We start from the raw sequence: 15561 nt of genomic DNA, 5'->3' as shown, positions 1-15561 counted from the left end.
TATGGGTTAGAGATTATAGAAACAATATCATGTGTATTCATACAAAAAAAATATATGATATGAACAGCATTTCTGGTCTCGGGTTTCTTCTGACCTCTCCCCCTGCAAAGTTCGACACTCGATTATTTTAGCCTTTTGCCGGGTAGCTAGCAAAATGCTAAATTGGCGAGCTGGCTAGCTAAATTCGCTAGTAGTAGTGATGCACATTAGCGATTCAATCTGTGTAAGGTTAAATACATTTATTCGGAGATAGCTAGCCAGCCAGTAAGTTACCTATTAATATATTTTTGAAACGACTTGAACGAAGAGGGACGTTAGCTAGGTGCTAAGAAGAATGATTATTTTTTTCATCCAAAGCTAGAATGTTGTTAGCCAGCTGGCTAACGTTAGCTAGAATCATGACGATCTAAATGTGTGGATCATTAGCAAAGGCCATTCATTCATTGTCTAGCTAGTAGCTTAGTATATTCAAACATATTTGCTAGCAAGTAGTCTTAGCAAATACATTATAGATCGCTGACACTGATTTATTGTCTCTATGACAATATCAGATGGGCTAGCTAGCCAACATGTTTGTGTTTGCTTGTTTAGGTCAGCCAAGATCGCTCAGTTCAGCTGTAAAACAAAAATGAGTCTTCTTCCAGACCTGAATGCCAATGAGGATGAAACATCCTACTATGCAGACAAGACCTGGGTCCAGTGCGAGTCTCCCAGATGTCTAAAGTGGAGACTGGTACCAAAGAGTGATGAAACGGTGGCTGAGCCGGACCATGGCAGGTCCTGGCACTGTCATATGAACCCAGACCCTCTGTTCAGCCACTGCAGCATCCCTCAGGGCCCTTTCCCCAACAACTCCCAGTTCAAGGAACATGGCCTGAAGGTTGTGTACTCCGGGCTGCCTGTCGGGAGCCTGGTGCTGGTGAAAGCATGTAACTGGCCATGGTACGGGATGGTTGGCAGTCGGCACTTATGTGCCCGTTTCCAGGACTCAGATCAAGGCTAGGCCTGAAAGGGCTTTTTAGTCCAGAAGTAGGTTTAATTTAGTTCCATGACAACAGGCACGAACCCTAGGCCTAAATATCTTTTTAGTCCAGAAATAGGTTTAATCTAGTTCCATGAAAACCGTCCCTTAGCTACTACAGTTAGTTCTATTGAATTCATCCATACCAGTGTTAGGCCTTAGATAAAGCGTTAACTAATCATTGTTGCTCTCTCCAGGTGGCCAGCCATTCTAAGTCCAGACCCCAACGTGGAGGAGTATGTGAGGCTGGACAGCGAGGGTTATGTGGAGCACTACCATGTTGAGTTCCTGGGGAAACCTCATACCAGATTCTGGGCTGCTGCCAAGCATGTAGAACTCTACCACAACTCCTCCACTAGAGTATGTATCTTTTTATTTCTGTTTCAGTTTAATGTTCGTTAGTGAAGGCGAATAGAGATGAAAGATTCAGTGATATGACGAGACATACTGTCACACACTGACCATAGTTATAGCGGGCATTCTATGTTGTATGTCTAGTTTGTCTGTTTCTATGTTTTGGTTGGTCGGGGTGTGATATGAGTGGGCCTTCTATGTTGTATGTCTAGTTTGTCTGTTTCTATTTTTTGGTTGGTCAGGGTGTGATATGAGTGGGCCTTCTATGTTGTATGTCTAGTTTGTCTGTTTCTATGTTTTGGTTGGTCAGGGTGTGATATGAGTGGGCCTTCTATGTTGTATGTCTAGTTTGTTTGTTTCTATGTTTTGGTTGGTCAGGGTGTGTGTGATATGAGTGGGCATTCTATGTTGTATGTCTAGTTTGTTTGTTTCTATGTTTTGGTTGGTCGGGGTGTGATATGAGTGGGCATTCTATGTTGTATGTCTAGTTTGTTTGTTTCTATGTTTTGGTTGGTCGGGGTGTGATATGAGTGGGCATTCTATGTTGTATGTCTAGTTTGTCTGTTTCGATGTGTTTGGCCTGATATTGTTCGCAATCAGAGGCAGGTGTTAGTCATTGTCTCTGATTGGGAACCATATTTAGGTGGCCTGTTTTGTATTGTGGGGTGTGGGTGATTGTTCCTGTTTCCAGTGTTGGTGGTCACGGTACTGTTTAGTCTTTGTTCATTTTGTCAGTTTAGTGTTTTTTTGTTCGTTGTTCAAGTATTCTATTAAAATGGATAATCATCACGCTGCATTTTGGTCCTCTTCTCTTTTGCCCGACGAGGAACGTTACACATACTCTATCGTGGAGGGAGTTAAAAACATTTTGCGCTGTTTTTTTCCAGACACAGATTTCGCCTGGTCCTAAAACTAGAAAACCTCTCAATGGAGAATCTCTAATAAAAAAAAATGTTTTTTTTTTTTAAATTCCAAAACTAGGCTTAATCTGTGTCTGAGAAACAAAATAAACATTTTTTTTAAATCCGGCATAGCCCAGATACAGGAACCTGCGAGGCGCTATGAGGAAGTCGTATGAGGTGGCGATGGAGGAGGTGGCTAAGGTCAGGGAGATGGGCTGTGAGGAGAGACTGCAGATCAGCCACTTCCAGCCACAGGATTGTGAGTAGACTTACATCTGAATAACTGCATTGATAAGAGTCTCTGAGATACTGTCACCTGACCACTGTCTTTTATTAACATGGTACATTTGTTTTTTTAACGACATTCAGGAAGTTTCCAGAATCGGCTTCCAATGTTTCATATTTTAAATCTGTTTCTTATTTGAAATAGGCAGAAAAAAATACATTCAGATATATGCAGATGATGCTGTGCTGTTGTCCAAATAGTTCTGTGATGATAATGTGTTGATTCTGTGTTGCATGATGTGACCCCCCCCCCCCCCCCCCCCCCCCCCCTATGACTGTGTGTCAGTGTTGAGTCAGGCTCAGAGGTTAATGCATGCTATTGAGAGGATGCTCAGACAATACTCCAACCAGCAGGACAACCAGGGCAAGGTAGAGACATTTTTTTTTTTAGGTTCTAGTAACTTCTGTATGTTACTAACAATCTCCTGGGTATCCAGTATCCACTGCTATTAGGATATGTGACACTGTACACACAGCCAATGATTTGACTATTTTCAATGAGATAAAATGACGTCGCTACATGTTATGTGTGTTATTGGTGTTGTGACAGCGGGACCAGAGGATTAGGATGTGGGATGCCGGCATCGAGGAGGACGGAGACACTCTGATCATAGAAGGGTTCAGGTTTGACAGCGCCATCTGTCTGGAGGACCTGATGACTGCAGGAAACAAGAAATAAAGAGATTTCTTTTATTTTTTAAACAAGATATTTCCAGATAGTTTTTTTTCTTCAAGACATGTTAATCCTCTCCCCTTAAAGTGCTTTATATTGTATGATATTTCATTGAAATGTTATATTTTTCAAAAATATTTGTTCACTGTGGTCATTGTTGAAGACATATGTGGTGACTGGCAGTATGAAGAAGCCTTCATCCTCAGTACAGTCTTTCCTGATGGTTGAAGACAATATACATTGTGGTGACTGGCAGTATGAAGAAGCCTTCATCCTCAGTACAGTCTTTCCTGTTTGTTGAAGACAATATACATTGTGATGACTGGCAGTATGAAGAAGCCTTCATCCTCAGTACAGTCTTTCCTGTTTGGCCCGTTTGTTAAATCTTTCACTGTGTTCATTCATTCTCATGTTGTCATCGTATGTTGTTGTTATGTTGTTGTTGTTATGTTGTCATCGTATGTTATTGTTATGTTGTTATTGTTATGTTGTTATTGTTATGTTGTTATTGTTATTGTTATTCCAGTGCAACACGGCTGGCTGCATGGTGTATTCCTCATGGTGTTTAAAGGTCAGAGAATGGAGGAAATAAACCTTGGTATCAGACAAGAGAACCACGGTAGTGCAGCGACAATCACTGCTTAATTACCTCAGGATAATGTACTGTATATAGCAGGATAATGGACTGTATATAGCAGGATAATGGACTGTATATAGCAGGATAATGGACTGTATATAGCAGGATAATGGACTGTATATAGCAGGATAATGGACTGTATATAGCAGGATAATGGACTGTATATAGCAGGATAATGTACTGTATATAGCAGCATGGAGCAGGATAATGTACTGTATATAGCAGGATAATGTACTGTATATAGCAGCATGGAGCAGGATAATGTACTGTATATAGCAGGATAATGTACTGTATATAGCAGGATAATGGACTGTATATAGCAGGATAATGTACTGTATATAGCAGGATAATGGACTGTATATAGCAGGATAATGGACTGTATATAGCAGGATAATGGACTGTATATAGCAGGATAATGGACTGTATATAGCAGGATAATGGACTGTATATAGCAGGATAATGGACTGTATATAGCAGGATAATGTACTGTATATAGCAGCATGGAGCAGGATAATGTACTGTATATAGCAGGATAATGTACTGTATATAGCAGGATAATGGACTGTATATAGCAGGATAATGTACTGTATATAGCAGGATAATGGACTGTATATAGCAGGATAATGTACTGTATATAGCAGGATAATGGACTGTATATAGCAGGATAATGGACTGTATATAGCAGGATAATGGACTGTATATAGCAGGATAATGGACTGTATATAGCAGGATAATGGACTGTATATAGCAGGATAATGGACTGTATATAGCAGGATAATGTACTGTATATAGCAGGATAATGGACTGTATATAGCAGGATAATGGACTGTATATAGCAGGATAATGTACTGTATATAGCAGCATGGAGCAGGATAATGTACTGTATATAGCAGGATAATGTACTGTATATAGCAGCATGGAGCAGGATAATGTACTGTATATAGCAGGATAATGTACTGTATATAGCAGGATAATGGACTGTATATAGCAGGATAATGTACTGTATATAGCAGGATAATGGACTGTATATAGCAGGATAATGGACTGTATATAGCAGGATAATGTACTGTATATAGCAGCATGGAGCAGGATAATGTGCTGTATATAGCAGGATAATGGACTGTATATAGCAGGATAATGTACTGTATATAGCAGGATAATGTACTGTATATAGCAGCATGGAGCAGGATAATGTACTGTATATAGCAGCATGGAGCAGGATAATGTACTGTATATAGCAGGATAATGTACTGTATATAGCAGCATGGAGCAGGATAATGTACTGTATATAGCAGGATAATGTACTGTATATAGCAGGATAATGGACTGTATATAGCAGGATAATGGACTGTATATAGCAGGATAATGTACTGTATATAGCAGGATAATGGACTGTATATAGCAGGATAATGGACTGTATATAGCAGGATAATGGACTGTATATAGCAGGATAATGGACTGTATATAGCAGGATAATGGACTGTATATAGCAGGATAATGGACTGTATATAGCAGGATAATGGACTGTATATAGCAGGATAATGGACTGTATATAGCAGGATAATGTACTGTATATAGCAGCATGGAGCAGGATAATGTACTGTATATAGCAGGATAATGTACTGTATATAGCAGCATGGAGCAGGATAATGTACTGTATATAGCAGGATAATGTACTGTATATAGCAGGATAATGGACTGTATATAGCAGGATAATGTACTGTATATAGCAGGATAATGGACTGTATATAGCAGGATAATGGACTGTATATAGCAGGATAATGTACTGTATATAGCAGCATGGAGCAGGATAATGTACTGTATATAGCAGGATAATGTACTGTATATAGCAGCATGGAGCAGGATAATGTACTGTATATAGCAGGATAATGTACTGTATATAGCAGCATGGAGCAGGATAATGTACTGTATATAGCAGCATGGAGCAGGATAATGTACTGTATATAGCAGGATAATGTACTGTATATAGCAGCATGGAGCAGGATAATGTACTGTATATAGCAGGATAATGTACTGTATATAGCAGGATAATGGACTGTATATAGCAGGATAATGTACTGTATATAGCAGGATAATGGACTGTATATAGCAGGATAATGTACTGTATATAGCAGGATAATGGACTGTATATAGCAGGATAATGGACTGTATATAGCAGGATAATGGACTGTATATAGCAGGATAATGGACTGTATATAGCAGGATAATGGACTGTATATAGCAGGATAATGTACTGTATATAGCAGGATAATGGACTGTATATAGCAGGATAATGGACTGTATATAGCAGGATAATGGACTGTATATAGCAGGATAATGGACTGTATATAGCAGGATAATGGACTGTATATAGCAGGATAATGGACTGTATATAGCAGGATAATGTACTGTATATAGCAGCATGGAGCAGGATAATGTACTGTATATAGCAGGATAATGTACTGTATATAGCAGCATGGAGCAGGATAATGTACTGTATATAGCAGGATAATGTACTGTATATAGCAGGATAATGGACTGTATATAGCAGGATAATGTACTGTATATAGCAGGATAATGGACTGTATATAGCAGGATAATGGACTGTATATAGCAGGATAATGTACTGTATATAGCAGCATGGAGCAGGATAATGTACTGTATATAGCAGGATAATGTACTGTATATAGCAGCATGGAGCAGGATAATGTACTGTATATAGCAGGATAATGTACTGTATATAGCAGCATGGAGCAGGATAATGTACTGTATATAGCAGCATGGAGCAGGATAATGTACTGTATATAGCAGGATAATGTACTGTATATAGCAGCATGGAGCAGGATAATGTACTGTATATAGCAGGATAATGTACTGTATATAGCAGGATAATGGACTGTATATAGCAGGATAATGTACTGTATATAGCAGGATAATGTACTGTATATAGCAGGATAATGGACTGTATATAGCAGGATAATGGACTGTATATAGCAGGATAATGGACTGTATATAGCAGGATAATGGACTGTATATAGCAGGATAATGGACTGTATATAGCAGGATAATGTACTGTATATAGCAGGATAATGGACTGTATATAGCAGGATAATGGACTGTATATAGCAGGATAATGTACTGTATATAGCAGCATGGAGCAGGATAATGTACTGTATATAGCAGGATAATGTACTGTATATAGCAGCATGGAGCAGGATAATGTACTGTATATAGCAGGATAATGTACTGTATATAGCAGGATAATGGACTGTATATAGCAGGATAATGTACTGTATATAGCAGGATAATGGACTGTATATAGCAGGATAATGGACTGTATATAGCAGGATAATGTACTGTATATAGCAGCATGGAGCAGGATAATGTACTGTATATAGCAGGATAATGTACTGTATATAGCAGCATGGAGCAGGATAATGTACTGTATATAGCAGGATAATGTACTGTATATAGCAGCATGGAGCAGGATAATGTACTGTATATAGCAGCATGGAGCAGGATAATGTACTGTATATAGCAGGATAATGTACTGTATATAGCAGCATGGAGCAGGATAATGTACTGTATATAGCAGGATAATGTACTGTATATAGCAGGATAATGGACTGTATATAGCAGGATAATGGACTGTATATAGCAGGATAATGGACTGTATATAGCAGGATAATGTACTGTATATAGCAGGATAATGGACTGTATATAGCAGGATAATGGACTGTATATAGCAGGATAATGGACTGTATATAGCAGGATAATGGACTGTATATAGCAGGATAATGGACTGTATATAGCAGGATAATGTACTGTATATAGCAGGATAATGGACTGTATATAGCAGGATAATGGACTGTATATAGCAGGATAATGTACTGTATATAGCAGCATGGAGCAGGATAATGTACTGTATATAGCAGGATAATGTACTGTATATAGCAGCATGGAGCAGGATAATGTACTGTATATAGCAGGATAATGTACTGTATATAGCAGGATAATGGACTGTATATAGCAGGATAATGTACTGTATATAGCAGGATAATGTACTGTATATAGCAGGATAATGGACTGTATATAGCAGGATAATGTACTGTATATAGCAGCATGGAGCAGGATAATGTACTGTATATAGCAGGATAATGTACTGTATATAGCAGCATGGAGCAGGATAATGTACTGTATATAGCAGGATAATGTACTGTATATAGCAGCATGGAGCAGGATAATGTACTGTATATAGCAGGATAATGTACTGTATATAGCAGCATGGAGCAGGATAATGTACTGCATGTAGCAGGATAATGTACTGTATATAGCAGCATGGAGCAGGATAATGTACTGTATATAGCAGCATGGAGCAGGATAATGTACTGTATATAGCAGGGTAATGTACTGTATATAGCAGGATAATGTACTGTATATAGCAGGATAATGTACTGTATATAGCAGGATGATGTACTGTATACAGCAAGATGATGTACTGTATATAGCAGGATAATGTACTGTATATAGCAGGATAATGTACTGTATACAGCAGGATAATGTACTGTATATAGCAGGATAATGTACTGTATATAGCAGGATAATGTACTGTATACAGCAGGATAATGTACTGTATACAGCAGGATAATGCACTGTATATAGCAGGATAATGTACTGTATACAGCAGGATAATGCAGGATAATGTACTGTACACAGCATGATAATGTACTGTACATATCAGTATGGTGCAGGATAATGTACTGTATATAGCAGTATGGAGCAGGATAATGTACTGTATATAGCAGTATGGTGTAGGATAATGTACTGTATATAGAAGTATGGAGCAGGATAATGTACTGCATGTAGCAGGATAATGTACTGTATATAGCAGGATAATGTACTGTATATAGCAGGATAATGTACTGTATACAGCAGGATAATGTACTGTATATAGCAGGATAATGTACTGTATATAGCAGGATAATGTACTGTATACAGCAGGATAATGTACTGTATACAGCAGGATAATGTACTGTATATAGCAGGATAATTTACTGTATACATCAGGATAATGTACTGTATATAGCAGGATAATGTACTGTATATCAGTATGGTGCAGGATAACTTTCTGTATATAGCAGTGTGGAGCAGGATAATGTACTGTATATATTAGTATGGAGAAGGATAATGTACTGTATATATCAGCATGGTGCAGGATAATGTACTGTATATAGCAGTATGGAGCAGGATAATGTACTGTATATATTAGTATGGAGCAGGATAATGTACTGTATATATCAGTATGATGCAGGACAATGTACTGTTTATATCAGTATGGTGCAGGATAATGTACTGTATGTTCAGGATAATGTACTGTATATAGCAGGATAATGTACTGTATATAGCAGGATAATGTACTGTATATAGCAGTATATAGCAGGATTATATACTGTATATAGCAGGATTATGTACTGTATATAGCAGGATTATGTACTGTATATAGCAGTATGGAGCAGGATAATGTACTGTATTTAGCAGTATGGAGCAGGATAATGTACTGTATATAGCAGCATGGAGCAGGATAATGCATTGTATATAGCAGGATAATGTACTGTATATATCAGTATAGTGCAGGATAATGTACTGTATATAGCAGTATGGAGCATGATAATGTACTGTATATAGCAGGATAATGTCCTGTATATAGCAGTATGGAGCATGATAATGTACTGTATATAGCAGGATAATGTACTGTATATAGCAGTATGGAGCAGGATAATGTACTGTATATAGCAGGATAATGTACTGTATATAGCAGGATAATGTACTGTATAATGCAGGATAATGCAGGATAATGTACTGTATACAACAGGATAATGTACTGTACATATCAGTATGGTGCAGGATAATGTACTGTATATAGCAGTATGGAGCAGGATAATGTACTGTATATAGCAGTATGGTGTAGGATAATGTACTGTATATAGAAGTATGGAGCAGGATAATGTACTGCATGTAGCAGGGTAATGTACTGTATATAGCAGAATAATGTACTGTATATAGCAGTATAGTAAAGGATAATGTACTGTATATAGCAGGATAATGTACTGTATATATCAGTATAGTGCAGGATAATGAACTGTATATAGCAGTATGGTGCAGGATACTGTACTGTATATAGCAGTGTATATAGCAGTATGGTGCAGGATAATGTACTGTAAATAGCAGTATGTTGCAGGATAATGTACTGTATATAACAGTATTAGCTTGGGTTTTGCCATGAAGCATGACACTCCACTACATTCTACCGACATCCTACCTACATCCTACAGACATCCTACCTACATCCTACCAGTCTCAACAGCTTCACTGGCAGAGATTTTCTGTCTACTTGATGTTTTCTGTTCTTAACCTGAAAAGCTGCTGACCAGCTATTTGACTCCTGGTTTATCGTTATGAACACAGAGTCTGTGAGGGTCTTCATATGTTTCTGGTTTGTTGTTATGAACACAGAGTCTGTGAGGGTCTTCATATGTTTCTGGTTTATTGTTATGAACACAGAGTCTGTGAGGGTCTTCATATGTTTCTGGTTTGTTGTTATGAACACAGAGTCTGTGAGGGTCTTCATATGTTTCTGGTTTGTTCATCACAGTGTAGTGGAGGTTGTTAGTAATGGGTGACTCTAGTTATCTCTCTCTCTCTCTAGAGCTCTTTGGTAACGAACACACAATGGTTTGGCGTGTGAAAGAAGGATGCATATGTAGAAAATAACCTCATACCTACTGTAAAACATGGTGGTGGATCTGTGATGTTATGGCTGTTTAGCCTCCACTGGTCCTGGGATCCTTGTTAAGGTCAACGGCATTATGAACTTTACCCAGTACCAGGACATTTTAGATAAAAACATGGTTGTCTCTGCCAGGAGACTGACACTTTGCCACAAGTGGATCTTCCAGCAAGACGATAACCCCAAGCACACATCAACATCCACAAAGAAATGGTTAATTGACCACAAAATCAAGTCTTCGTACTTGAACCCCATTGAAAACCTGTGGTGTGAATTGAAGAGAGCCAGTCCATAAGCACAGACAGAGGATATCAAGGATCTGAAAGGATTCTGTTTGGAGGACTGTTCTAAGATCCCTCACAATGTGTTCTAGAATCTCAGAAAACATTCTAGAATAAGTCTCAGTACCTTTATCCTCACAATGTGTTCTAGAATCTCAGAAAACATTCTAGAATAAGTCTCAGTACCTTTATCCTCACAAGGTGCTCTAGAATCTCTGGTAAACATTCTAGAATAAGTCTCAGTACCTTTATCCTCACAAGGTGTTCTAGAATCTCAGAAACATTCTAGAATAAGTCTCAGTACCTTTATCCTCACAATGTGTTCTAGAATCTCAGAAACATTCTAGAATAAGTCTCAGTACCTTTATCCTCACAATGTGTTCTAGAATCTCAGAAAAACATTCTAGAATAAGTGTCAGTACCTTTATCCTCACAATGTGTTCTAGAATCTCAGAAAAACATTCTAGAATAAGTGTCAGTACCTTTATCCCTGTAAGGGGAGGGTGCAGGAGTATTGAAAACAGGGGTGCCAATAGAAATCTCTTTGGGCAATTGTATTGGTAATGGTGGAAAAAGTACCCAACTATCATATTTGAGTAAAAGTATAGATACCTTAATAGAAAATGACTCAAGTAGAAGTTAAAGTCACCCAGTGAATTATGGTGGAAAATAAGTATTTGGTCACCTACTAACAAGCAACATTTCTGGCTCTCACAGACCTGTAACTTCTTCTTTAAGAGGCTCCTCTGTCCTCCACTCGTTACCTGTATTAATGGCACTTGTTTGAACTTGTTATCAGTATAAAAGACACCTGTCCACAACCTCAAACAGTCACACTCCAAACTCCACTATGGCCAAGACCAAAGAGCTGTCAAAGGACACCAGAAACAAAATTGTAGACCTGCACCAGGCTGGGAAGACTGAATCTGCAATAGGTAAGCAGCTTGGTTTGAAGAAATCAACTGTGGGAGCAATTATTAGGAAATGGAAGACATACAAGACCACTGATAATCTCCCTCGATCTGGTGCTCCACGCAAGATTTCACCCCGTGGGGTCAAAATGATCACAGGAACGGTGAGCAAAAATCCCAGAACCACACGGGGGGACCTAGTGAATGACCTGCAGAGAGCTGGGACCAAAGTAACAAAGCCTACCATCAGTAACACACTACGCCGCCAGGGACTCAAATCCTGCAGTGCCAGACGTGTCCCCCTGCTTAAGCCAGTACATGTCCAGGCCCGTCTGAAGTTTGCTAGAGAGCGTTGGGAGAAAATTGGGAGAATATGGTCAGATGAAACCAAAATATAACTTTTTGGTAAAAACTCAACTTGTCGTGTTTGGAGAACAAAGAATGCTGAGTTGCATCCAAAGAACACCATACCTACTGTGAATCGTGAGGTTTTGAGTGAAAACCTCCTTCCATCAGCAAGGGCATTGAAGATGAAACATGGCTGGGTCTTTCAGCATGACAATGATCCCAAACACACCGCCCGGGCAACGAAGGAGTGGCTTCGTAAGAAGCATTTCAAGGTCCTGGAGTGGCCTAGCCAGTCTCCAGATCTCAACCCCTTAGAAAATATTTGGAGGGAGTTGAAAGTCTGTGTTGCCCAGCAACAGCCCCAAAACATCACTGCTCTAGAGGAGATCTGCATGGAGGAATGGGCCAAAATACCAGCAACAGTGTGTGGAAACCTTGTGAAGATTTACAGAAAACGTTTGACCTCTGTCATTGCCAACAAAGGGTATATAACAAAGTATTGAGATTAACTTTTGTAATTGACCAAATACTTATTTTCCACCATAATTAGATTCAAATAGATTCATTAAAAATCCTACAATGTGATTTTCTGAATTTTTTTTCTCCTTTTGTCTGTCATAGTTGAAGTGTACCTATGATGAAAATTACAGGCCTCTTTCATCTTTTTAAGGGGGAGAACTTGCACAATTGGTGGCTGACTAAATACTTTTTTGCCCCACTGTATTATAACAGACAGGGTGGTGAGGGACCAAGCCAATACTGTATATTATAACAGACAGGATGGGGAGGGACCAAGCCAATACGGTATATTATAACAGACAGGATGGGGAGGGACCAAGCCAATACTGTATATTATAACAGACATGATGGGTAGGGACCAAGCCAATACTGTATATTATAACAGACAGGACGGGGAGGGACCAAACCAATACTGTATATTGTAACAGACAGGATGGGGAGGGACCAAGCCAATACTGTATATTATAACAGACAGGATGGGGAGGGACCAAGCCAATACTGTATATTATAACAGACAGGATGGGGAGGGACCAAGCCAATACTGTATATTATAACAGACAGGATGGTGAGGGACCAAGCCAATACCGTATATTATAACAGACAGGATGGGGAGGGACCAAGCCAATACTGTATATTATAACAGACAGGATGGGGAGGGACCAAGCCAATACTGTATATTATAACAGACAGGATGGGGAGGGACCAAGCCAATACTGTATATTATAACAGACAGGGTGGTGATGGACCAAACCAATACTGTATAATAACTAGACAGTATATATACTGTATAAATGTAGGCTTTGTGCACTAGACAGCCATAGACTGCGGAATTCTCTTCTGTATTGTTGTACACAGTAGGCTGGTCTGTGAATCTTTGGCCTGTGAATTCTCTCTTGTACACAGTAGGCTGGTCTGTGAATCTTTGGCCTGTGAATTCTCTCTTGTACACAGTAGGCTGGTCTGTGAATCTTTAGCCTGTGAATTCTCTCTTGTACACAGTAGGCTGGTTTGTGAATCTTTGGACTGTGAATTCTCTCTTGTACACAGTAGGTTGGTCTGTTAATCATTGGACTGCGAATTATCTCTTGTACACAGTAGGCTGGTCTGTGAATCTTTGGCCTGTGTTCCAGAAGGTTCCAGAATGCTTTAAACAAGGCCTCATGTCCTTGATAGGTTGACCTCAGAGTGACAGACAGGCAGGCAGGTGTGTGTGTGTGTGTGTCTGTGTGTGTGTGTGTGTGTACTGCACCCTACATCTTGGTAGTTGCTGCACGACATTGCCTGCTTCGGGTCATAAAAGTGTACTGTGAGTTTGTCCCATACTGTGACACTGCTGATGTTGAATAGGAAAACAGCCATTTGAATTAGTAGAATCTCCCATCCAACCTGCTGATTGAAGAAGGACGAGCTCTACGATCTGATACTGATACTTTAATAGACCACCACACAGTTCTGCTTTATATCCCTGAAGGGGAATTAGTAGAATCTCCCATCCAACCCGCTGATTGAAGAAGGACGAGCTCTACGATCTGATTATGCTTTAATAAACCACTACACAGTTCTGCTTTATATCCCTGAAGGAGAATTAGTAGAATCTCCCATCCAACCTGCTGATTGAAGAAGGACGAGCTCTATGTTCTGATACTGCTTTAATAGACCACCACACTTCCTCTGAAACATCCTATTAACGTTGAGTTGCCTGTTTATCATAAGACTGGCGTTCATACAGTTCTACAGTTCTGCTTTATATCCTGAAGGGGAATTAGTCTACATAACCAGACTACCTGCAGTGCTTTATACCCTGAAGGGGAATTAGTCTACATAACCAGACTACCTGCAGTGCTTTATATCCTGAAGGGGAATTAGTCTACATAACCAGACTACCTGCAGTGCTTTATATCCTGAAGGGGAATTAGTCTACATAACCAGACTACCTGCAGTGCTTTATATCCTGAAGGGGAATTAGTCTACATAACCAGACTACCTGCAGTGCTTTATACCCTGAAGGGGAATTAGTTGAAATAACCAGACTACCTGCAGTGTTTTATATCCTGAAGGGGAATTAGTCTACATAACCAGACTACCTGCAGTGTTTTATATCCCTGAAGGGGAATTAGTCTACATAACCAGACTACCTGCAGTGTTTTATATCCTGAAGGGGAATTAGTCTACATAACCAGACTACCTGCAGTGCTTTATACCCTGAAGGGGAATTAGTCTACATAACCAGACTACCTGCAGTGCTTTATATCCTGAAGGGGAATTAGTCTACATAACCAGACTACCTGCAGTGCTTTATATCCTGAAGGGGAATTAGTCTACATAACCAGACTACCTGCAGTGCTTTATACCCTGAAGGGGAATTAGTTGAAATAACCAGACTACCTGCAGTGATTTATATCCCTGAAGGGGAATTAGTCTACATAACCAGACTACCTGCAGTGTTTTATATCCCTGAAGGGGAATTAGTCTACATAACCAGACTACCTGCAGTGTTTTATATCCTGAAGGGGAATTAGTCTACATAACCAGACTACCTGCAGTGTTTTATATCCCTGAAGGGGAATTAGTCTACATAACCAGACTACCTGCAGTGTTTTATATCCCTGAAGGGGAATTAGTCTACATAACCAGACTACCTGCAGTGTTTTATATCCTGAAGGGGAATTAGTTGAAATAACCAGACTACCTGCAGTGTTTTATATCCCTGAAGGGGAATTAGTCTACATAACCAGACTACCTGCAGTGTTTTATATCCCTGAAGGGGAATTAGTCTACATAACCAGACTACCTGCAGTGTTTTATACCCTGAAGGGGAATTAGTCTACATAACCAGACTACCT

The 15561-nt window shown here is 39.3% G+C and overlaps 1 protein-coding gene across 2 annotated transcripts in view; it reads left to right on the top strand.

Moving 5' to 3' along the window:
• The first annotated feature begins 201 nt into the window (after window positions 1-201).
• Window positions 202-15561, top strand: part of LOC139394126 (zinc finger CW-type PWWP domain protein 2-like) — a 56382-nt gene continuing 41022 nt past the window's right edge. Inside the window, exons 1-3 of one of the 2 annotated variants that reach the window (XM_071142158.1) lie at window positions 202-264; window positions 592-942; window positions 1219-1381. In XM_071142158.1, the coding sequence (XP_070998259.1) occupies window positions 629-942; window positions 1219-1381 (477 nt within the window). In that variant the 5' untranslated portion in view covers window positions 202-264; window positions 592-628. Of the gene's footprint in view, window positions 265-420; window positions 943-1218; window positions 1382-15561 lie in introns of those variants that run through there. The other variant, XM_071142157.1, reaches the window with a different exon arrangement.

Source organism: Oncorhynchus clarkii, unplaced genomic scaffold (genome assembly GCF_045791955.1).
Source record: "Oncorhynchus clarkii lewisi isolate Uvic-CL-2024 unplaced genomic scaffold, UVic_Ocla_1.0 unplaced_contig_6317_pilon_pilon, whole genome shotgun sequence".
In the NCBI taxonomy this organism is placed as follows: domain Eukaryota; kingdom Metazoa; phylum Chordata; class Actinopteri; order Salmoniformes; family Salmonidae; genus Oncorhynchus; species Oncorhynchus clarkii.
The sequence above is the reverse complement of the archived record's forward strand: the minus strand, read 5'-3'. Positions and strand labels throughout refer to the sequence as shown.